At 39.4% G+C, this 25,552-nt stretch overlaps 2 protein-coding genes across 5 annotated transcripts in view; one reads left to right on the forward strand and one right to left on the reverse strand.

Annotated features, from left to right (window-relative positions):
• The window catches only part of gnat2 (guanine nucleotide binding protein (G protein), alpha transducing activity polypeptide 2), a 38,043-nt gene extending 29,528 nt beyond the window's left edge, over positions 1 to 8,515 (reverse strand). Inside the window, exon 1 of the mRNA XM_012957458.2 lies at positions 8,431 to 8,515. The gene's annotated coding sequence lies outside the window, so the exon portion shown is untranslated. The remainder of the gene's footprint in view (positions 1 to 8,430) is intronic.
• The window catches only part of ampd2 (adenosine monophosphate deaminase 2), a 63,427-nt gene continuing 39,411 nt past the window's right edge, over positions 1,537 to 25,552 (forward strand). Inside the window, exons 1-5 of one of the 4 annotated variants that reach the window (XM_002932984.4) lie at positions 1,537 to 1,908; positions 13,861 to 13,988; positions 14,161 to 14,291; positions 14,924 to 14,992; positions 15,193 to 15,298. In XM_002932984.4, the coding sequence (XP_002933030.2) occupies positions 1,848 to 1,908; positions 13,861 to 13,988; positions 14,161 to 14,291; positions 14,924 to 14,992; positions 15,193 to 15,298 (495 nt within the window). In that variant the 5' untranslated portion in view covers positions 1,537 to 1,847. Of the gene's footprint in view, positions 1,909 to 8,683; positions 8,892 to 13,860; positions 13,989 to 14,160; positions 14,292 to 14,923; positions 14,993 to 15,192; positions 15,299 to 25,552 lie in introns of those variants that run through there. The other 3 variants (XM_031896863.1, XM_004910662.3, XM_031896864.1) reach the window with 3 other exon arrangements.

Here is a 25,552-nt window from a genome sequence, read left to right on the forward strand (position 1 = left end):
CCTGTCTGCTTTTCACTGCAGCTAGTTATTGTTTAACAAATACAATCTGTGAAGCACATACAGAAGAGTGGTGTCAGATGGACCACCACTGCTCTTCTACAGGCAGAGGGTAAAAGTGGTCAAAAGACAGAGATTTGGCTCTGCTCAAGTTTAGCCCGAGAGTAGTGTAGGTCAGGAAATAATACTCCTAGAGACTCAATATTTTAAACATGTTAAGTTAGCTATACGTGCTCAGATTTGGGTGAGTAGTTTAGTTGATTTTTGAGATGCAGCTCAATCATCAAGACATGAATGCCAGGTGTAAGGAGCCACCGGCGACTGGTGGGAGTCCCTACCTATGTGTGCTGGTCCCAGGGCTCTTGCAGTTAGATGTGCTCCTGTGCGCAGCCTTCCTGGACGTGTTACAGTACGCACGCGCAGTAACATGGGCACCCCTTGGTGCTGCGTCATGGCGTCAGCGGACGTGCTAACATCAATGACATCCAAACTTTAAAAGTGCTACCTTGTTTGTTTCAGTTGCCCAAGTTGGTTCTTAGTATCTAGTTCCTTGCTAAGCTTTGTTTTTGATTGATTCCCTGGTTTTGACTCCTTCCCTGATTTTTGACTACGATTCTTCACTGCCTGCCACTCACCTTTGCCTGACTCTGACTTTGCTTCTGCTTGATCCCCTCTGTACCACGTTTCCGGAAATAAACTTGGCCATGAGTAGAGTCCCTGTCAATCATGCCGCAGAAAGTCTGGGGCCCCAAAAAGGCGTTGGTGAATACCGGGGTTGGCAGGGCTCTGTCTCACCTAAGAGGTTACAGTACCGGTACAGTTACCGGCTCCTATACATTACAGTCCGTAACACCATGTTGGGGGGGGATGTACTATGTTGGCAAGTGCATGTGAAACTGCTACTCGTTATTTCTTGCAGTTCTTAATGTTCAGGCTGTCATCATGGACAAAGGTAACTTGTATGATAACTTATATCCATACATTCAGCCTGTGAGTGCCACTGTGTGGGGTTACTGTGCTGTGCCAATATGATACATTTATGGTATTGTGATTTAATTGATCATTGTGTGTTTTTATATAAATGACCACACAATCAGGACAAAAAACCCATCTCTATTTTGAAAAATTATTTTATTTGTTTTGTGCTTGTATACTTATACAAGCACAAAACAAATACTATAATTTTTCAAAATAGAGATGGGTTTTTTGTCCTGATTGTGTGGTCATTTATTAGCTATTCCAAGAAATTAGAGATTGTATGCTAGTACTATTACAGCATCTTCCTTTTGTCTTGTGCAAAGCTGTATATAGTATTCATCTCTGCAGTTTAATATTGCTTCAATAAATGTCAGTCTAATTACTCTGCAAACCAGGCTCTCAGCACTCGGTTCTTACAGAAAAATCCCTTTGAATCTGATTGTATTCTGCAGTGCCATCAAATTCAAAAGAAATCACATACTGCTGTGCAGTACTTCACACTGTTGCTTGGAGAGGGGGAGGAGCCTTTCACAAAAATTGTAATAACAGTACTCCCACCATACAGAAAAACACACAGGCACACACACAAGTCACATACACACTAAGCTTTCTCTTCCTCCTCCTTCTGTCACATTATGCTATTCTCATATAGATATTACATGCTCAAACCTAAAAACACACAGAGCACCATCTCTGCAGTTGTTACAGAAAAATCTGCACACTCTTAAAGGCAGATATTTAAACAGACACATACATTCATAGCTATACACAGATAGAACAGACGCTCCATTCTTCTGCAAGGGACCTCTTCCACAAACAAAGCTCAGACTCGGTGTTAAAGGAAAACAGATATACGAATACCCACAAGCAACATGTCAGGAAGCAAATCACCGTTTAAAAAGAGAGCCAGTCTGCAGGCTCCCAGCACAGCAGGTGAGTGAGGGGACTACCAAAGGGGTGGTGGTTGGTGGGGAATAAAAGAAATCTGAGAGGAATTGATGGGGACATTAAAGTAAAAGGGATACAGAAGAATGCACTGTAAAATCAACTGGCTTGTCCTGGTAATTCAGCCATTCTACATTTTTGCTCACTCTAAGCACATAATAAGTAAAATGGCTGAACCATTTGCCAGCAGTCTTTATATGGCTGTACACAGTGGTCTCTCCCTCTTAGGCCAAAGCTCGTAATCTTTCTATTTTTTTTTTTTTATTTGATCTGACATGCAGCCCTCTGGAGAAAACTGTTTACAAGCAAGGAAGGGGATGGACAGATGCTCTGCCAGATGCAGTTATAATGTGCAGTGCCATGCAGGAGCACAGAGATACACAGACACCATTTAATGTTTGAAAAAAACAAACCAAATAAAAAGGAATTCAAAAAAATGATTGTAGTCCTAAAGAGAAACTAGTGATTCTAGAAAAAAAAGATCTCTAAGAGCTTTCAATATACTAGATATTATGAGAATGACTTCCTTTATTATCAAAAAAAAGAAGTTTGTTCAGGCCTCTAAATGTACTTTGTCCTGTGACTGGGCACTGCTTCATATAACAGATAATCGAGGGGGAGGGGTGGACAAAGGGTTTCATAAAGATGGGAGAGAAAATAGTTGCTGAAAGTTAGTAGATTTATTAGATTTATGTGGTTATGTAATAACATATGCTACATGTCGAATCACTTACATCAACCAATCAGTATTTACTGAGCACCTACTTCTTCTGGAAGGTGGTTGTGCTTTTTGGTTTTTTTACCAGCACTGGGTAAATTATATTCTTGGTAAGTCACCCATAGTTGCCAGTAGAACAATGAATGCAACAATTGTATTGGTTGCCATTAATTACTGCCCTGTTGCAATCTGAACAATGTTAGGCAGAATTCCATTTTTAAAAGTAAAGTATACGAGATAATAGGGCTCATTTTTTAACAAGGAACAAATCTACATAAGTGCTGTAACATAATACAACCAATCAGAGTTTTGCAGATATTGCTGATTGTGTGTGGTGTTAAGGTGGCCATACACTTTCAGATTTTAGTCTTCTTCCGACAAATGTTTAGATATTGGTTGAACGTTTAAATGCAATAATCTGAAACTAACATTCAGACTGATTGTAGGATAAACCCCTAAAATACAAATTGGAGGAAGTTCTGAACTTGAAATAGTTGGCAGACACCAATCATACTAAAGTGACATTGTAGGTCCCCCATACACAATACAAGCGCAGATTTTATCATTATCCGACCGAAATTTTCTAATCTGGCCAATCAACTAATAGCCCACACATGGTCCGAAAATTGTATGAAACTAGATGTTGTACGATTTTATCGGTAGATGTATTGCCAGCTTTAGTGTTGTAATGATTTACAGCAATGAAGAGACTCCACCTTAGCCCGAGATGGAAAGTCATTTTGGCATTTTACTGCCAATAGATTTGCCACATTAGTGCCACCTAGAACAATATATTTATTCTGCAGAAACCATTACCATACCTGAGTAAATAGTTTTAGAAACTTTCTCCGTTTGCTCAAGATAGCAGCTGCCATTTTAAGTAGCTTCCTGCCTGCAGCTCTAGCCGTTATAGCTGAGATCACATATTCCTAAGGGAGCGGGGAGGAAGTTCTTAGCATTCTTGTGGGAGGGGGGAGCAGGAGAGGGGAGAGAACTGTGCAGACTCTGGCCATAGGAATTAAGGATGTTTCTGTGAGAGAAAATCAGACTGGAACATCATGTTTACAAAAAAAGAAACAAGAAATCCTGTGTTTCTTTTGATAGAGGACTTATGATAGACTTAGTTTTTACCTTTCCATCTCCTTTAAATCTATCAGGCAGTTTCCCCATTTATACTGTGGCAGCAATTTCTGAGTTGGGTTGGTAGCAAGTCATAATATGAAAATACAACTAGAGATCTGTGCAATTTGAAAACACGCTAGAAAATATGGGGATAGAAAGCCCCTAAGGGTAATGCCACACAGAATGTGGACTGCAAAACACTGAAAAATACTTATGCATTTACAATGGTGTTTGAAAATAGTAATTACATGACCCGCAGGTGTAATTACCATTACTGTCAATGCAAAGAAATTTTTCAGAGTTTTGGCAGCCATCCTTGAAATCATGCTTGGCAGTAAAATGCTCCAGATGCCATTACCCTAACAGTCAGTGGCAAACTAATGATTTTGCATAAATAATTTTGTTTCTTTATAATAAATGATTTTCTATGTGTTCAAGGCCTTATCACATACTCCATAAATGCAATTGTAAAGAGCTGCATAATTTACATGCAATTAGAAATTAAAATGACAATGATATTTAAAGGTTTCATGTAATCCTCAAAGGCAGCACGGATCAGGGATCGCATTGGCTCGTTGATGCAGCCCCTGAACCAGCAGCTCCTATGATCGTTTGGCCCGAAATTGCCCATTTGTAGATGTGCATATCAGCAGAAGATATGATCGCTTGGGCACCTCGCAAAACAAGCAGATGTTACAGTGTATGGCCACCTTTACACTCTGATGCTGCTAACATATGTGCAAATCCTTTTAGGGCAAGGATTAAAGAATGGCAAGGCAATAGAGATAAGTGTACTGACTAAAATAAATGTGGCTCTATACCTTGCTGGTTTTGCCCAATATATATTTTTTTACTTGCAGACATTTACACTGCAGTGAACCTGGGCACTGTTGTCACCCTGGTGCACCAGCAGTGGTTTCTTTCAGCATATTATATGGTTAAAGTTATATTAAAAAGTAAGACCTAATTGTGACCCTTCTATAGTTTCAGGAATATCCAAAACAGTATATAAACATCCACTGGTAATTTCTACTCTACTTGACTCTCACCGGAGGGATCCCTTAGGAAGGGGCAGCACCATCTTCTTGAAAACCAATGCTCTAGAAGCTTATCCACACATTTTTCTGGGCCATAATCACATATTACCTAGATTCTGATGCTTTGAGTGGATTTTCTCTAGAACTTGTTGCTCTTTACTGCCAACACTACACACTAGCAGTCATTTATGACCACAAGTGCAGTGAGAAAAGTATAATTTGAATTTCAATCACCATTTGTTTCCCATAATACAGCATTTTCTCCGGAATTCCAGTGTTGTTGCAGTTGCATGTGGACATTGTGGCTGTGGCAGTTTGCTGGTTGGTGAAATTTTTGGTGTTTGGCACTAGAGTGACGTGTATGCCCAATAATTTAGACGCAAGTGCACTGCACACTATAGTGGCAGGGCCGTAAGGGAACCAAGAAGCTACCACCTGGTCTAGAAGTGGTGGTAGCTTCCGGTTTCTTCTGCAAAAGGAAGGACCAAGGGGCACGCATTTACAGTACCTTTAATGAAAGGGGTTTTACATACAACTGACTGTAGCTGCATTTACGGTTGTACACGACTCCTCCTTTCTAGAATCCCCTGCTTCTGGCAGCAAAACTGCTTATCTTTATTTCCCAATGAAAGCGCAGCATCCTTTAGTTTTGGTAATTGTTTTCATCTGTAGTTCCTAATGTATTTTTCTCTGCATTACATGACTTAAGCTCAAAACCCATGATTTGCTTAAAGTGATACTGACAGCCACTTAAAAAATTTTTTTACACCTGCTGTTGTGTTTTTATTTGTATCAGCTTTAAATTCCTTATAAACTAAATCTGCCAGGTTTCTTTGCTTCATAAAGGTAGCACAAATTACAGACCCACGGAGCAGCCATGTTTGTTCCCCTCTTCCGGGTTTTAATTTAAATGCCTCCCAAGTGAATAAATATGCCCAATCACAAACCTGCAACGCCCCTTCTGCTTTCAGCCGGTGTGACAAGCTCAGCTCCGTTGTCTATGTGTAATGGGGAGGGGGGAGGGAGAGCCCTTAGAAGCAGACAGGTACGGGAACGGTTAAGCTGGGCTGCTATTTAAATTCTTTGTGCGAAGAGCAGAGAGGGGGGGAAGCCCTTTAAAGCAGGCAGGCAACGGAAAGATCAAGCATGCCTGCTATCTGGTTCACAATGAGATGCGAGGAGCAAGGGAGGGGAAACTCTTTGAAGCAAATGGCAAGCTGAATCCTCCCAGTTTATAAAGTAAACCTTTTGACAGATTGAGAAGTTACAGTCGGGTTGCCAGTCGGGTTCAGGATCTTCAGTAGGATTTATGTAGAGAAACAGGACTTTTAGGAAAAAACAGTCAACATGACCTATAGGTAGGTTTGGAATTAGGTTCATATTTTTTAAGAATTTTTGTTGGTGTCAGTATCACTTTGAAACTACTTTAAATATAGCAGAGCAGGGTTAAATAAACATAGTTAGGTGAAGTTCCATATGTATATGGAATGCCATTGGTGTTTATATAAAACTTGACGATGATATGCACTCATCAGTGTACTGATTATTTAAGAAATGTAATCACCAACCTCCTTTTTGTACTTGCTAACACAAGTAAACTCCTCCTCTCCATCTGCTGACTGTGCCTGTAATATAATCAGAATCAAAAAGATGTCTGGTGATTCTGTATTTCAGTGTGAAGTTTGCCTTTCAGAGAATATTTATTGTGCCAAAGGAAAAGGTTGCCAGTCTTATCTAGATTATGTGTTGGCTTAAATAAATACATACACAAAAGGTATACATGTAAATTAGCCCTTGATTAGTAATATAAAGCAGTAAACCTGCAAAAAAAATGTCCTTGCAGCACTAGAGTCTTACATTCAAATCCAGCCAGGGCAAATTTGTATGTTCTTCCTCTTCTTGAATGCATTGCCTTAAGGTTTCCAGTTTTCTTCCACAGATCAAAAACATACAGTACTAACTGGCTGTCTTTTGATACAGCTGACCATTGTGTTTGTGAATGTGCTAGGACCTTAGATTTTAATCTCCACTGCAGCAGTCTTGTGTGAAAAATATATATTTTTCGTGAAGTGATGCAAAATATGCAGGCTATTTATAAAGAATAATAATATATACTAGCCGATTTAATGTGTTTCAAAGTTCCCAACAGTGTACATGGCTCTTCCACAATCAGTATCAAGTTATCATAGCAGTTCATTACAGCAAGCAGAATACATCTTCTCTTATTGTCTTCTTCTTCCACCTTCTCTTGCAACGATAAATTATGCACAATTTTAGGGCTGGGCAATATACCGTTTAATACCGAATACCGGTGTTTTTTTTAAAACTATATTCATTTTTCAGATACCGCAATACTGGGGTGTCAGGGTACTCACCCGTGCGGTGCGCACACGTCCCGTTGTCCGCGGGACGTTGCGCACGCGTGTCCAGGTCACGTACATGTCAAAGCGTGCACGTCCGCGACGTGCTGACGGCGCCGGTTCTGCGCATGCGTGGGGGGTATTTAAAGCTATCAAACGCCTCCTCCTGTGCTATGTTGTCTGCGGCCTTGCCTGGGAAACTAAGCCTGCCTGATTTACCTTACGACTTTCTGTTGCCGATCCTTCGCTTGCCTGACTCTGATTTTCAATACTGCAGTAATTATTCTCTAATTTATTAGGAAATGGGGTTAACACCTAATCATGCATGGAAAAAAAAAATACTGTCAAATACCGTGACACCGATATAATTGTGAAAAATACCGTGATATAAATTTTTGGTCATACCGCCCAGCTCTACACAATTTTTCCTGCACCAATGCAGTTGTAGTTTGCAATTTGTCATGATGATAAGAACACAATAATAAGATATAGACAAAATAAGAATTAGATAGTAGTGCTTGGATTAGCAACATGAAAATTTGAACACTAGCACTACTAAAAACTATTCCTTCTTAATACACTTCATTATGCAATTTTCACAAGTCACCTTTTCACAAGTCACCCTTTGTTTAGTAAATGTTTAGTTGTCACAGATGCTCTCCTATTAGGTACTAAGAATATCATACAAGAGCATATTCAGTTTAGATTCACATCTTATTTTTCATTCTGATAGTTTATATGTCAGGATCAGGCTGAATGTCACCCAAAGAACAATACATGGGACTGTCCCACCTAGTATTACCTCCCTCCCAAGAATAAAGCCAGCAGCTGCTCATGTTCATTCTCCCTCATCCTCATGTATTTCCTCTCCCTTGGAAGCTAATCCTTCCCTTTATCCCCTAATAATGCATGGTTAAACTGTACTCCCACCGCCCTCTAAACTGCACTCTCTCCTACCATTGCTCATCCTGCTCTTACTAGTACAGTAGTAAACACTTTTCCAAGTTCCACAGCCATCTCATCACGTATCCATTACTTTCAGCCAACCCATCAAATATTCCTCCCCTCGCACTGTGCACCACTCCCCCTAACCCTTTTCTTCCTTCCTTCATGCAAAATTGATGCAGGTCTAAAGTCAAACATGTATTTAATCGTGGTTGTGTAGTTTTCGGTGCTAAACTCTCCCAGAGCCCACTGAGTCACTCACTCGCTCCACGGCACACTGCAGACACTTCCTGACATCGAAATCGTTTATCAGACCAAAACACTCTACCTTAACGTGCCGCATCCCTGCTGGTTTATCATTTGTTGCTTGCCCTGTCACTCATACACTGTCTCCCAGCTGGCGAATGTTCCTGAAAACATCTGTCACTTTTCGTTTCTTCCTTGACTTCCTCTTATTTCGTAGTCGGTGTTGTATACAAATCTCTCTCCCATTTCATTGGCTGTCTTTTTCAGTCATTTACTAGTTCTCTCTTGCTAACCCTTTCCTCTTTGTGGCAGCCCCCACCCCCTTGCAGCAGCTTTCCAGCTGATCCTATATGCGGCTCCCCCCTGTAACTCACTACTTGGTATACTCTTGCCGGCTCTTGCCCTGGTTCCTCAGGGACTGCGGCTCGGACGGTTCCACGGACCAGCACAGCAGAGGGGGAGGTAGCTGGCTTCATGCAGCAGACGTGGAGCAGCTGTACGGTCACTGTCAGGCACCGGTAAATAAGAGGGGATGCTCGACGGGTTCGTATGTAATACGTGGAAGGGGTTGTTATAAAGATGATTAAGGGGGACTGGCAATTTGTTAGAAGGGATTCTAGTGAGAGTAGTCTAGAGGGGAAAAGACAGTGCAAGAGATAGTTATGGGCAGTGGGAATAGAAAGCAAAAAAAAATTACATGGATGGAGACATATTGTAGAACAAAAGAATAAAGTAAATGGGAAGGACAGCACAAAATAAGGGATATTTAAACAATGGCTGGGAATGCTGCTTACTATAGAGAAGGGTACACTGCAAAGTATGTTGCCAAGGTGAGAGAAGTATTAGATTAGCCCAGTGGACTAATGAAATATGAATTGTAAAAATCATTGAAGGAAGAGCTGAGGTAATGAATATATTAGTTGGTGTGCAAAAATTACACTAAATTATCCCTTCCCAAGATACCTAATAAGGTGTCAATAACCGGCAGTGTTTTAACAATTGGCCAAACTTGAATTTTTTTTGCAATACAGAAAGAGTCTAGTTTTCTAATTTTTAAGTTGCAAGAAAATTCGATTTTTTTTAAGATAAAAGGGCTATTCAGACTGTGTAAAAAAAAATGACAAAAACAAGTTTACGATATGGAGGAATTTGAGGACTTTAGAAAGGAACAAGGCCTCATTTTATAATATACAAACACAGGACCTGGTATTTAAAATGCTTGGGACCTGAGGATTTTCTGGATAAGGGATCTTTCTGTAATTTGGATCACTATACTTTAAGTATGGTAAAATTTATTTTTAGATAAGATAAACCCAATTGGATTGTTTCACCACCAATATAGATTCATGCAGCATTTTTACCATCAAGTACAAGGTATTTTTTTATTAATTCAGAAAAAAAGGAAATCAACTTTCAGTATTAGAATTATTTGCTTAAAATGGACTTTATGAGAGCTGGCCTTTCCATAATTCGGAGCTTTCTGACTAACAGGTTTTTGGATAAAGAATCCCATACCTCTATAAAGAAAACTTCTAGTATACAAAGCTATGAATGTATGCTTATAAATGGCAATTACATCAGTTACAGTTTGTGCTTCGTGGTGCGATTTCTGTTACAATATATTGAAAACTATGTATTATAAAAAAATAATACACCCACTACTTTGAAATATTAGGATATAAGAAGTCACCTTAGGGTTTTGCGTTCTATATAAAACACTTAGGGGCAGATTTATTAAGACACGAACACTCCGAGCGTATTTTCGTGTCTTGCGCGACTTTTTCAACACCCGCGCAACTTTTTCGTACGCTTGCGTGAAAAAATCGGATCGGTTTTGCCGCTGTTTACAAGTGTTCGGTACGAAAATTTTGTGACTTTCGGATCGCCAATACGATATTATTGTGACTAATACGTTTTTTTCGTAAGCATTATCGTGATATTTGCAATCTTCCGAAATTTTCGTATCCAATCCGAATTTGTTCCATTCGGGATTCCAACTCTCGTTTTCATGAATGTGCCCCTTAGTCTGTAGCCTTCTGCCTTTATTTAGACACAGAACTCCTCTACAACTAATAGCCTAACATTTTTAAGCAGGGAATACCTAATTTCTAGTATAATCTGATTATAAGTTGATCAATTGAAGAATCAACAGAAGAGTAATTACTGGGAATTTAAACTGTCATTACATTTTATGAAGTAATAGGGGCTAAAAGCCTTCTACACATTATCACTAAATTCCCTTTCATGGATCTGTGTTCCAAATACATATTTTCTCTGTAAAGTGCTACATAACATTCCAGGACCATAGAAATAAAGGGCATTATCTACAAAAAATATTCTGTCATTCAAGTCTTTAATAAGTCTTTAATGCCTCACCACCATTTTACTTTTCCCAGGCGTTTCTAGCATTTTTCCTAAGTAAAAAACATATATGAGTCACTGGGGGATTCCTAACATTAATGCACCTCCCCGGTGCATAAGGGTTTCCTTGTCTTTTAGGAGCATATTTATTATGCTGCGTAAAAAACGGCGAGAAAATTCGCCACACATCGCCAGGCTTCGCCGTGTAAAAACGGCGTAAAACCAGCATAAAATTGGTGTAATATTTTACGTGTTTTTTCTTCCACCGGAACTTATGGAAAATAACGGCGTAATATCCGGCGTTCAGACGCCGATCTTTTCCATTTATTTTACACAGCTTTTTACTCTGTTTTTTCGGCGAATTAGTTTTACACAGCATAATAAATATGCCCCTTAATGTACTGTACTTCCTTTATCTACCTCAAGGTTGAAACACAGGCCAAAGCTAGATACACTAGAACCCCCTAGTGATTATGATCACTTACCTGACACCCCGGTGCATAAGGGTTTCCTTGTCTTTTAATGTACTGTGCTTCCTTTATCTACCTTGAGGTGGAAACACAGGCCAAAGCTAGATACAATTGAACCCCCTAGTGATTATAATCACTTACCTGATACCCCAGGCCGGTGTTCCTGTCAGCATAAAACTGTACCAGCCTGGGGTATTTCTGTAGCAGCTCATTCAGTGAAAAAGCTGGCTTTTTGCCTTAAGTTCTGCTTTCACTTTGATGAGAAGCTAAAAAAGTTGGCGACTATGGACCTCTATAGAGATACCCTGGGCGGGTGCAGTTTTTTATAAACAGGAGCACTGTCCCGTGGGATAAGGTAAGCAACTATAACCACTGAGGGAGTGCCTTATATTTTGCCACTCCCCAGTGATTATAGCGTTTGTTCTCCTTTAATAAACAGATATTTCAGTGAAAAACTTGGGAAAACTGAAAGTAGAAAGTTATTGAAGCCCCATGGGATAAATCCAGGATCATTGAATGAGCAAAACCACCTTGTAACATAAACAGAGTAAAGTCATTTGGCATTCATTATTTTATGTGCAATATCAAGAAAATCTGAAAAGCTTCCAGTATCAATACTTACAGACATTAGCAGAGTGCACTTGTTATTTTATTCTTAGAATCACACTGTCACTTAATTTATTTTTTGATTATTAAGTTCACCAATAAAGACAAGATAAGAGAATGTTTTAAGTGGCAGCAACGAGCATCATGTTTCTATCAATATTAATGGGTCATTTAGCTTTTATATACTGTTTTTCTAACTAATGTACTTAGAAGTGAATATAAGTGATTGTTTCCCTATTGTATGCTTTGCTTATTGATTCTGCATTGTCTTCAGAACCAAACGCAGGAGGAGAAATAGCCAAAGCAAGCCAATCTGCTCCTTGACAATAGTGCACTAACAGCAGGTATAGAAACAGCCCTGTGTGCCGTTGGCCTAAGGGGCTGATCTTGTGGCTTTTGTCATTGGAGGCTTGTCATTTGAATGTGACTGAACGTGAAAGAAGCTGCCAGAACAGTGGGCCTTGTTACTGTTCACTATACTATCAAAACTATGTCTAGCATAGGCATTTCATTATATTCAGCACAGTTTAGCAATAATGTTCATATAGAGAGAAAAGTGTAAACCTTCTATAACTACCCAGAGCCGCCATCACTAATCATTGGATCCTATACTACTAAGTTTGCAGGACCCTTCCCTGGGGAGCCTTTTCCTTTTTTTTTAGCCCACTTCTCACTTGAGCCCTCTGGTTTTTGAGTTCTAACATCAAGTAAAATTAGGCCCCAATGAAAAAAAGCCCCTCATCTGCCTGACTATACTCCTGATCCGCCCAAGCCATTCCCCAATTATGCCAAAACACCAAGCCACAATACAAGCAAATCTCATTTCTCCCATGCAAGCTCTGCCCCTTTCGCAAATATTGACTTGCAATTTTCCTCTCAAGCCCCCCCCTTGCCATGTGGCTCCTGCCTGCAGTATCCCCTGTAGCCCACCGATGGTGGCCCTGAACCCACCCACTATATCATTATGGGAAACAATTTGTCAATAGGGATTGAAAATTTGTGTAATTACTTACACTATAATGTTATAATACTTCAATATATAATTCTATGAAAAAGTAAATAAACACAGAACACAAGGAGATAAGGATGTTATTGTGGAATGATGGAGCAAGAGATGCCATTTCAAATAATCTTATTGTATTGACCACAAGCCAATGAACGCATTTTGTAAGCCCAAACATGCTACTTGCGTTTCTGTGTACATGCTCTGTTCTGGCACTTGCCCAGTTTACAGTGATAAATAGTGCACATCACATTGGGGTAAAAGCTGCATATAGGGGAAATGTTTTTTTTGTGGGAAAAACACTCCAATTTGCATTTTAAAAAACTGCACATTACACACTGCACTGTAGTTGTAAATGAGGCTTTATATTTGCGATATACAGACAACCATATGATTGCCATGACTGGACTTCCAATCAGCAGCTTGTTCACTGGTGTCGTGCTTCCCATCCCCCATTACTGACATTTTAAGACAAAAGGTCAGGCAAGTGGAACTAAGCATCAAGCAATATTATTACACTATGATGCTTTACAGAGATTACACAAAGTAATTCAGTTAGTGCCCTGGCAAGAAGCAAACCTAGTATCCCTTGCCCTTAATGGTAAGGTATGAGAATCCTTATCTGGAAAAACCCAAGGTCCTAAGCATTCCAGATAATAGATCTTATACCAGAACCTGTAAACAATTCCAGGCAGAAAGAGAGTAAAAGCCCACCTTTTCTAAAGCACACAAAAACCTTGTGGGCGCTTGAAAATAAAAATATTATCTCTTTTCGCCCATTGATGTTTAATTAGGACTTACCTGGCTTCACGTTTAATTTTTGTAATTTATACATTACAGGCATTTTGTACATTTATGTAGTATGGATTCTAATATTTTTTTTATATTTGACCCACCTGCGTCCAGTCATGAGTGTGTTGATAAAAACGCTTTTGCAGACTTACTGACCCCAGGGTAGTATATTTCTCATATAATTAAAATCTGTTTACTTAATTTATTGATGATCAGAACCTTAAGTGCCATCTAAGATGAATTATTTTCATTCACTTTTTATTGTTTTATATTTTTTTAGAACTTCGAGGGTCACTATTTCACCCCCTGCAATCAGCCAAATCTTTTTCTGGGACACCGCATAGTCTCAAGCAGCTTAATCGAGAACTAAGGACATCTATGGAGGGAAAATACAAGGAGATAGCAGAGGTAGCTAAATATAGAATATCTTTATGTCTTTCTCCAGGCCTATTTTATCTTTGTCTCTCAGTCACACTTGAATTTTTGCTGTTGCCACCTTCCTGTGTTACATCACTTTGTTTTTTCCCTTTTTTTCTGGTTATTGACTTATTCCCAATATTTGTTCCATTTTTACATCCAGGAGCTCTTCAGTCGCTCCCTTGCAGACAGCGATATGCGCTCTGCTCCATATGAATTTCCAGAAGAGAGTCCTATTGAAAAGCTGGAGGAAAGGAGGCAGCGTTTGGAGAGGCAAATTAGCCAGGATATAAAGTAAGGTCATGAAAAATATTATAGAGGTTCTAAAGATAATAGAAGGGGTAATAGGAAGGCTGTCCTAAAATAGCACAGCGAATTGGGTTCCTTTAACAAAAGGATAGAGCCAAAAAAGGTGTATGTTTGGACTGTATCTTACACAATAGCATGCCCATTTTGATTTTTTATCTGATATCTAGTTAGCATTATGATAACCATTTCTGTGGTTCATAGATTTTTAAGGGCTTCTTAGAGGACCTGAATGAGAACTTATCAAGTATAGTGCTTCTAGCTGAGAGGCAAGAAAACTAATAACCTTTGTAAACAGAGACAGCAAAATCTGGTTCAGAATTCAGAAAGTATATACTGATAGACATGGTATTGGGTGTGGTAGGTTAGTGAAGAAGCAGACTATCAGAAGAGTAAACCATCTAAAGAAAAGTAAATTTTTATGGAATGAGCAAGAGACAAAGGAGCAAAGATGTTTACTGAAAGGGAAGCAATACATTTTTTACTGCAATACAAAAATAATTAGTTAGGTTTGTCAATTAATATAATTTACTTTTACTTTCCTTGTCCTGTACTATATCAACCTTCCATATTTTATATCTGGACACCTTTTTTCTCTCTTCCCTCTGGTTTCATTTTAGACTTGAGCCTGATATTTTACTTAGAGCTAAACAGGACTTTCTGAAAATTGACAGCAGTGCAGACTTACAGTGAGTCAATCCTTTCTTTTCTTTAGTGTTGACCCCTGTTTCACTAATATCTCATCTTGCTGTCATTTTCTAATTATCAGTTTATTTATAATATACTCATTTTCACTCACCTTCTTTCTTAGCTTGTGTAATAGCTATAATTTCCTTATTTCTTTCTCTGTCTCTCTCTGCTCCTTTTTCTGTCTTTCTCCCTCTTTTAGGTTGTACAAAGAAGAACATGAGGATTTAGTCGATCATTTTTCAAAGGATGTTCTTTTTGAGCGAGAATATCAAAGAGTAACTATCTCTGGTGATGAAAAGTGTGGGGTAAGTTTGGAACATTTTTAGCTGTATTTTAAGTTTTCTCAACATGTATTCCACTTTGTTGGTTGTTCTACGCAAATTTGCCTAAGCTTAGGGATTGTGCAAAATATATAGTATACATCAAATATTAGTGTTGCAATATAAGGATAATTAAAAAATAATACAAATTATTAGTACATAGCAACTCTTAAACCAGTGCATTTATCATCAGAATTTAAAGACTAGCCCTATAGAATCAGCTTATATGACAGGCATTGTTCCCTCTAAGATGTTAAGATGTACTCTTGGGCGCGCTCCCAAAAATCTTGTGGTGCACATAGTCTTTTGATTGAGAACCCAACATTTTGTATTGATTCTGATCTGTGCACACAAGTTTAAATTGTGTGCACAAAAAAATGTTTTGTGCACATAGCTGAGCAGGAAGTAGAGGAAACATTGATGACAGGCCAACCCTTATTTTTTCCTTTATAATTTGCAATGACCCCTAAGCTTTGCCTATCAACAGCTGCTCAGAGCACACTAAGCATGTGTCACTGACACTTCTAACAAAATCCAAAAATTGGGGTCTCCTTTGACAACTTTGAAGACCTGGATCATTGCTACTATAGATCTGCTTAGTAAGCTTAGTATATAAATATGGCATTTCTTGCCATATTCATTTTTAGGGTTTAGTTTTTCTTCAAGAAACTACAGTGTGCTTATTACTATGAATATGTTCCTTATTCAACTTCTTGTTAGGTCAATATTATGTTATGCTCACTTGCTATTCTTATAAGTTCCACTTGCTGCTCTGATTTGAACAACAGTAGCACCAAAAACATTTTTTTGATTTTGACATGACATTCTATTTTTCTATCCTGTACACAAAACAATCTTTTCTTTAAAAGAAGAAATCATTGTTTTAAATTGCTACATTCTTGCTGTCAGCTATGCTGTTTTCTGCCTTCTTTTTTCTGTTGTCTGAGCAATACTGTATTCCAGAATTCCCATTGAGGCAAAATCACAGATCACCAAGGAGCCATTTAAGGCATGTCTGTAGTGTCTGCAGTGCATGATAGGCCAAATTAAATGTGTTGCCTTGAAATGTCCCAATATTTTAATTTAAATCTTGAACGGTATAATTATACATACTCATGACTTGCTCTAATGCTCTCACACAAAATAGTCTAAGGCCTACGGATCATGTACCATTATGCATGTTATTACCCTAAAATAACTATTTTCTCTTAAATCACAACCCAGCAACTGATAATTTGTTTATAAAGGGAAAGAGAAGTATATAAAAAAGCCCATGCAATTTAGAAAAGTAATTTTTTGATTTAAACAGATCTATATTTTTAAATAGATCTATATTTTTATCTTTCATATTTGACTAGATGTTTTCCTGTAATAAGACAGTACCTTGAATAAATCCATGTTGATGACAAAAGAATTCTGAAACTTTTTTCAGTAGCCTTAAAGGAGAAGGAAAGTCATTTTGGCATTTTACTGCCAATAGATTTCCACAGAACAATACATGTATTCTGCAGAAACCATTACCATACCTGAGTAAACAGCTTTAGAAGCATTCTCCCTTTGCTTAAGAAAGCAGCTGCCATTTTAAGTAGCTTCCTGCCTTCAGTCTAGCCTGTAGCTGAGATCACACATTCCTAAGGGAGGGGGGAGGGAGTTCTTAGCATTCTGGTGGGAGGGGGGGCGTCAGGAGAGGGGAGAGAACTGGGCAGACTTTGGCCACTGGAATTAAGGATGTCTCTGAGAAAGGAAGTCAGACACTGGCACATTATGTTAACAAAAAAGAGACAAGGAATCCTGTGTTTATTTTGATAGAGGACTCAGTGCAGTATAACTGTAAGTGCTTATGGCTGTATTTACATAGACCTTTCTGATAAAGCTTACTTAGTTTTTACCTTTCCTTCTCCTTTAAAGGAACAGTAACACCAAAAAATGAAAGAGAAAAGTAATAAAAATATAACGCACTGTTGCCTTGCACTGGTAAAACTGGTGTATTTACTACAGTAACACTACTATAATTTATATAATAAGCTGCTGTGTAGCCACGGGGGCAGCCATTCAAGCTGGAAAAAAGGAGAAAAGGCACAGGTTATATAGCAGATAACAGATAAGTTATGTAGAATACAATTGTGTTTTATCTCTTATCTGCTATGTGCCTGTGCCTTTTCTCTTTTGAATGGCTGCCTCCATGACTACATAGCAGCTTATTTATATAAATTATATTAGACTTTCTGAAGTAAACACACAACTTTTACCAGTGCAGGGCAGCAACACATTATGTTTTAGTTACTTTCATTTTTTGGTGTTACTGTTCCTTTAAGACATTGTGCTCTAAATTACAAAAAGATCACTTATCTTCAAACCACTGGTTGAAGAGATCTCATTAACCTTCATGACTTTCTAGATTGTAAAGCAATACTAGTATGTTATCTTTTATCCAGAATGCTTGGGATCTGTGTTTTTTTTAGATAAGGCATCTTTCCGTAATTTGGATTTTCATACCATAAGTTTGCTTAAAATCATTTAAACATTAAATAAACCAATAGTATTTTTTGACCACCAATATGAACTCATGCATCTTTGTTAGGCTTAAGTACAAGGTAGAATTATTTTTATAATGGAGTATATAGGAGATGGCCTTACTGTAATTCAGAATTTTCTGGATAACAGGTTTCCAGCCAGAATCCTTAAAAAACTGATAATAAATGAATACATAAATAAATAAATTTTTAACCAAACAGACATATTTGTTAGGTGTTAATGCACTCTTTTTTGTGTATGACTGTTTTTCGCAAATTCTTATATTTGTATTGCCTCAATCCATTAAACAGCAATCTATGAAACGTCAATATTCTTTTTTCATAAGAACAAAAACTTTAATTTAAAGGCATCTAGGGTTTCCACCTTTCCAGTTTTAAATTGAAATGTTTAGTTTTTCTTGGGGCTGTTTGATTAGAAAAAAAATCTGTAACGGCTCCACCATTGTTTTCAACTGTCATTAAAAGAACATAAAATGCACAGAACCCTTACTCACTTCATGATTATTGCATTCTTGTATGCTTTGTGCAGGTATACACAACAGTATATTCCCCTTGTAAGCAAGGAGAGGCATCGCAAAGCAAAACTTTTATGGCTGAATAAAAGTGTTAGTGTCAAGGTTGGTAAGAAAAAACGTGCTTTTAAAGCATTCAGGCTAGCTGGGACAGCAGAAACTTTCATCAGTTACAAGGAAGCAAATAAAGCATGCAAAAAAGCTATCAGGCAAGCTAAAATAGAGATGGAAAGGGATATTTTTTAATTATGTGAATAGTAAAAAAATGAAGCAAGAAGGGGTGGGAACCTTATTATCACGGGGGGGGGGGTAAGTTGGTTGATGAGAACGGGGAAAAAGCAGAAATTTTGAACTCTTATTTTTCATCTGTCTATACATCTGAGGAGCCAGGTAATGAATGCTTCCCTTTTAATATGCCCAGTTCTAGTAATTTAGCTACTGACGTATGGGTTACTTGGGAGGAGATTCAAAAGAGACTTGAACATGTAAAGGTTAACAAAGGTCCAGGACCGGATGGGATTCATCCCAGGGTATTAAACGAGCTGAGCGCTGTGATTGCCAAACCTCTTCACTTAATTTTTCAGGATTCGTTGAGGTCTGGCATGGTTGAGGTCTTCGCAGAAGACTGGCGAATTGCTAATGTGGTGCCGTTATTTAAAAAGGGATCCCGTTCTCAGCCTGAAAACTATAGGCCTGTTAGTCTAACATCGGTAGTAGGAAAACTTTTGGAAGGGGTAATAAGGGATAGGGTACTTGAATACATTGCAGTTCACAATACTTTTAGTTTGTGCCAGCATGGTTTTATGCGTAACAGATCTTGCCAGACTAATTTAGTCGCCTTTTATGAGGAGGTTAGTAGGAACCTCGATGCTGGTATGGCAGTTGATGTCATCTACTTGGATTTTGCTAAAGCGTTTGATACAGTACCTCACAGAAGGTTAATAATCAAATTAAGGAGTATTGACCTAGAACATAATATTTGTAATTGGATAGAGAACTGGCTGAAGGATAGATTACAAAGAGTGGTGGTAAATGGAACAGTTTCTAATTGGCCCAGTCTGGTTAGTGGAGTACCGCAGGGGTCAGTCCTTGGTCCTTTGCTTTTTTACTTTTTTATTAATGACCTGGAGGTGGGCATAGACAGTACTGTTTCTATTTTTGCTGATGACACAAAATTGTGCAAAACTATAAGTTCCATGCAGGATGCTGCCGCTTTGCAGAGCGATTTGACAAAATTGGGAAACTGGGCAGCAAACTGGAAAATGAGGTTCAATGTTGATAAGTGCAAAGTTATGCATTTTGGTAGAAATAATATAAACGCAAACTATCTACTGAATGGTAGTGTGTTGGGGGTTTCCTTAATGGAGAAGGATCTACGGGTTTTTGTAGATAACAAGTTGTCTAATTCCAGGCAGTGTCATTCTGTGGCTACTAAAGCAAATAAAGTGCTGTCTTGTATAAAAAAGGGCATTGACTCAAGGGATGAGAACATAATTTTGCCTCTTTATAGGTCCCTGGTAAGGCCTCACCTTGAGTATGCAGTGCAGTTTTGGGCTCCAGTCCTTAAGAAGGATATTAATGAGCTGGAGAGAGTGCAGAGACGTGCAACTAAACTGGTTAAGGGGATGGAAGATTTAAACTATGAGGTTAGACTGTCGAGGTTGGGGTTGTTTTCTCTGGAAAAGAGGCGCTTGTGAGGGGACATGATTACTCTGTACAAGTACATTAGAGGGGATTATAGGCAGATGGGGGACGTTCTTTTTTCCCATAAAAACAATCAACGCACCAGAGGCCACCCCTTTAGATTAGAGGAACGGAGCTTCCATTTGAAGCAGCATAGGTGGATTTTCATGGTGAGGGCAGTGAGGTTGTGGAATACCCTTCCTAGTGATGTGGTAATGGCAGATTCTGTTAATGCCTTTAAGAGGGGCCTGGATGAGTTCTTGAACAATCAGAATATCCAAGGCTATTGTGATACTAATATCTACAGTTAGTATTAGTGGTTGTATATATAGTTTATGTATGTGAGTGTATAGATTGGTAGGTGTGGGTGTGTGTGCTGGGTTTACTTGGATGGGTTGAACTTGATGGACTCTGGTCTTTTTTCAACCCTATGTAACTATGTAATTATATTATTGTTCCATAACACTAATTTTATGACTTTGGAATACTAAACTATCTCAGACAAATCTGTTATAACCATTTACACCTGTACGAAGTTGTTTTAAGATTTGTTGCATATTTATAACATTTTGCTTTCATTAATAACATTAGATTTAAGAAGATGAAATAAAATGGTGAAATTGCTTTCCTCCAACTTTTTAGGGGGAAAAAGGCTAAACAGTATACATGCTGCAATACCTATTACTTTTCATAGTAAAACATACTGGATTACTAATAACCAATCAGTAATATGGTATGCTGACAGTACAGTACTGACTAGTACCATCTGTATCCATCTGAAATAATTATTGTAGCATGTGCATTTTAATGTCAGACCAGGTTCATGGCGTATATTTTCAAGCAAGCTAAAAAACGATTGCCGAAAATACCGCCATACGCCTCCTACCTGTGCCTGCACCTGAATGAATGGAATACGCTCGGGTGCAGGCACATGTAGCCGATATCCGCATAAAAACGGCTACATGTGCCTGCATCCGAGCGTATTCCATTCATTCGGGTGCAGGCACAGGTAGGAGTTTGGTCTGACATTAGCCTGACATTAGCCTTAATGGTATCCACTTTTAAAAAGGGTGATTTGACAACCCTATCCCTTCAAAACCTAGCACCATTACAAGTCAAGAATGAGTTCAGATATTCATTGTATAAAACAATGCATTTAGCAGTATTCTTCACAGCATATTTCCATTAATAATGGTTATTTTGTAAGTCTAAACAGATTAAAGGAAACCCCTCTGGTAGTAGCAGGATTGTTTTCCTGTGCAGTGAAATTTAAAGTTTGGATTTTTGTTACAAAGTTATTATTATAACTTGCTACACTGTTTGTTGAATCACTTATTTGGGTTAAAATTTACATATGGTTGACACATGAAACTTTTGCTTTACTCTCTAAATAAGGCAACCTCACCTCGTGATTTTTCTTTTGCATAAAAACCCTTTCTTTGTGGCATGGTTGTGTTACACAATATACACAGAAGGGGCTCGCTCTAGTTAAAGAAGCAGAATATGTTAATTGTTACTGTTTGTGTTTTTTTGAGTCTGTATGGTGATGATAAAGAATGCTTTAACTTTGTATTCTATAACAAAAAAGTGCCCATTCATGGACCAATAAGCTACTGATATGCTGTTTGATTTGCATTCTCTTCAGTTACATGAAAAAACCCTTACCCTTTTTGGTTAAGTTAGACAATTGTATTTATTTGAGTTTACATAGAAGGGGTTCAGTTAGTGCCACCAGAACACAATACCGAATTCTTCAAACTATATATTCTGTAAAAAAATAGAATTACAAGAATAAGGCACCAAGGACTTGGCATACAAATACAAGGAAAGGAATTTACATTACTTACATTAGAGAAGAAATAGTAAAAAAAAGGGCCAGATTCATGAAATCACGATTTCGAATCCCGAATGGGATAAATTCGGATTGGATACGATAATTTCTTAAGATCGCAAATATCACGAAAATGCTTATGAAAAAATCGTATTAGTCACGATAATATTGTATTGGCGATCCGAAATTTTCGTACCGAACGATTGTAAACAGCAGGAAAACTTTTCCGACTTTGATCCTTCTGTGCATGATTTTGGAAGCCTCCCATAGGAATCAATGGCACTCTGCAGCTCCAACCTGGCCCAAGGAAAGTCACGATAACAAAGCTTCCTTTTATTTTCTATACATGATCTTCTGTGTTCTCTTAGAAGAATCCTTCAGGGCATGGCACAAGCCTGTTCAGTTTGCTTCCCTCTCCCCCTCCCTTCTCCTTTTTGCCTTTGTCAGTCACTTCTTATTGGTTCCCTGCCCGTTAAATATCACTCTTTCTTCCTCTGCACATTGCCCAAGCTGGCTTCTGAGTAATCATTTCCTGGTAAAACCTGATACTGCTGTTCCCAGTTGTTCTGCCTGTTTCCTGACCTTGATACTTGCCACCTGTCCTGACCTTTGCCTTGCCCTGGCCACGATTTGCCTTCTCCCTGCTGACTGTGCCACAGAAAGTTCCAGGGCCCCAAAAGAGCACTGGTGAAGACCAGGGTTAGCAGAGGTTGCCTTTTTAAAGGAACTGTAACACCAAAAAATGTGTATAAAAAGTGTATAAAAGTAACTAAAATATAATGTGCTGCTGCCCTGCACTGGTAAAAGTTGTGTGTTTACTTCAGAAAGTCTAATATAATTTATATAAATAAGCTGCTATGTAGCCATGGAAGCAGCCATTCAAAGGAGAAAAGGCACAGGCACATAGCAGATAACTTATAAAACACTATTGTATTATACAGAACTTATCTGTTATCTGCTATGTAACCTGTGCCTTTTCTCCTTTTTTCCAGCTTGAATGGCTGCCCCCGTGGCTACACAGCAGCTTATTATATAAATTATAGTAGTGTTACTGTAGCAAACACACCAATTTTACCAGTGCAGGGCAACAGTGCATTATATTTTTATTACTTTAAAGTTCTCTCATTTTTAAGTGTTACTGTTCCTTTAACTGAGGAGTTTGTTTATACCAGCTGTCTTCCAGGGATCTTTATTAACTCGTCATTACATGTGGTCATTTGCAAGAATTGTCAGCGGGGATAGAGAAAGTCAGTTAGGACAGAGCATGACTAAGTGCTTCTGAGCATGCCTGAACCTCCTCATTCATTTACATATCACTAATCATTTGCAAATGAGTGAGGAAGTGACCAGGTATGTGCAGAAGGATTTAACTCCGCACTGACCATGCTGATTTCTCTAGTCCGGCCTAGTCTTGTCAGTGCAGACCCCATGGGGTTAAGTATTCCCTTCCGGAGGCAGGACAGAAGAAGAAGAAAAAAACTTCTCGGCTCCACCTACTCCCTATAAGCCAGTGCTCCTCCCCTTCAGGTTTTTCTTATTCTGTCCTGCTAGGAGGTTAGGACAGAGTGTATTCTCTCTTTTTTTTTTTACCATTATTTGGTTTCTCCCTTTTTCTCTTATTTTTGTTTCCTTTTTACCTGCCCCTTTTTAAAGTCCCAGGTCCTATGCACACCTCAGGTCTGCAGACCTCGCTCCCCACACGCACCCGGGGTAGAATTGGGGCAAAACAGCCATACAAAACGATATGGGGATTGCAACCATCTCACAGAGATTGCTGCACCCCCAAGAACTACACCGCACCAGCACCTGAAGAGGCTCGCAGGATCGCGAGCAGCAACACAAAGGCACTCAACTATTTCGCCAAAATACGCGCCCTTACAGGAAGCGCGGGCCATTAAGAGACGCGCGTGACGTATACAGGATGCGCAAGTCGCGTCACTCACAGCGTGCCCGTTCTTTCACAGCTTTTGCCACTTAGGAACATGCGCACTTCACTGCAACCTCACTACAGCACTGAACGGAGCGCTGACAGCTAAAAGACCTTGACACGGCTTAATAGCATCACAAGGCAATCCTCAGGAGCGCTATAAGGTACTTAGACACTTCTGTTGTACTTCACAGCCCCTTCTGCCACACTACCTAAGGCCCAGTATAACATAGCGTTCTTTACAACTCTGTTTCCACTTCCTCTTAACTAGATGGAGACTGACAATACACTGGACGGACTTAGGAGTCTGCAAACACACATTATGTAAAGGGGAACAGGGAGAATGCAGAGATTGTGCAGAACCAATAATACCTGCACCATTACTATCCCCTCATCAGACTACGGTAATCCTCAGGAGGGCACTAGCCAGATCCCTACCACACACCAGAACTGGACAGGGAAGCCATCCCATCCACATCTGCAAAACCACCACAGCTGTAGGACTTGTTTGACTGGATAAAATCCACCATACAATCTACTATCAGTCAGTCCTCTACACGTCCTAGGAAACGCATGTCTCATGTCCTGCTGGACACTAACTCCTCTGACACAGACATCAGTGAACCAGATAGCGAACCAGAACTGGGCAAGGTGTCAGTGACACTGACTCTGACGATTCAGGAAGAGATCAGCATTACCACTCCATTGCAGGCCCTGACATGGCCAAACGGCTACTACATATTTAGATATGCTAACTACACTGAAAATCAAGGATGAGAGAGCAACTGCATCCAAGGCCGATAAGGTACTGGGGATACAGCCTAAAAAGGCCAGAACCTTCCCTGTTTTCAAATGCATTAATAGATAATGAATGGGCAAAACCAGATCACCGTCTTACCCTGACACAACACTTCCTCACTACTTATCCTATCCCAGAAGAACAACAAAAGCTCTGGGATAAAGCCCCCAGAGTTGATTCGACAGTCGCCCACTTATCCAAAAATACTGCACTACCAACCGAGGAGGTGGCCTTTAAGAAACCCATGGATAAGAAAATGGCGGTTGCCCTCAGAAAGGGTTTCACACACGCCACAGCAATTCTAAGACCAGCAGTGGCATCGGCGGGATTGGCAAGGACAGCAAAATTCTGGTGCCAAGATCTAATCAAGCACCTACCGGCTTCAGCACAGGCACTACAGGAGGCCTTAGATCAAATCAGCGCGTCCTTGGCCTTTCTATCGGACGCAGCAATGGACACGGTGAGATTAGCAGCTAAAACCAGCATGGACACCGGAGACACGCTTTTTGGACCCGATCTAAAACAAATAATATCAGACGTCTCCGGGGGCAAGAGCACCTTTTTACCCTCTGGCAAAAAGGCAAGACCCGAATCCACGAGCAGAACCTATAATAGGCAATGGAACATCCAGGGACGCTCCTTTCGCAACTCATCCTCCCGCTCATCACAGGGTAGCGGAGAAACAAGGAAGAACAGACCGTCATGGCCCCAACAGCACAAACAAAGTAGGAAACCAGGGCCTCCAAAACCCACTTCCGCATGACTGCTCACCGAACTTAAAGAGGGTAGGCGGCTGGCTACTGGAATTTGCACCGATTTGGCAAACCCATGTACACAGAATTCCATTCAACAACCTACCTCCACGTACATTCACCAGGTCATCCACTCCAAAAAACCCAATCAGGCAAATTGCCCTCACAAACATAATAACAGATCTACTGCACAACAACGTC

The sequence above is a fragment of the Xenopus tropicalis genome, chromosome 2 (assembly GCF_000004195.4).
Source record: "Xenopus tropicalis strain Nigerian chromosome 2, UCB_Xtro_10.0, whole genome shotgun sequence".
Lineage (NCBI taxonomy): Eukaryota > Metazoa > Chordata > Amphibia > Anura > Pipidae > Xenopus > Xenopus tropicalis.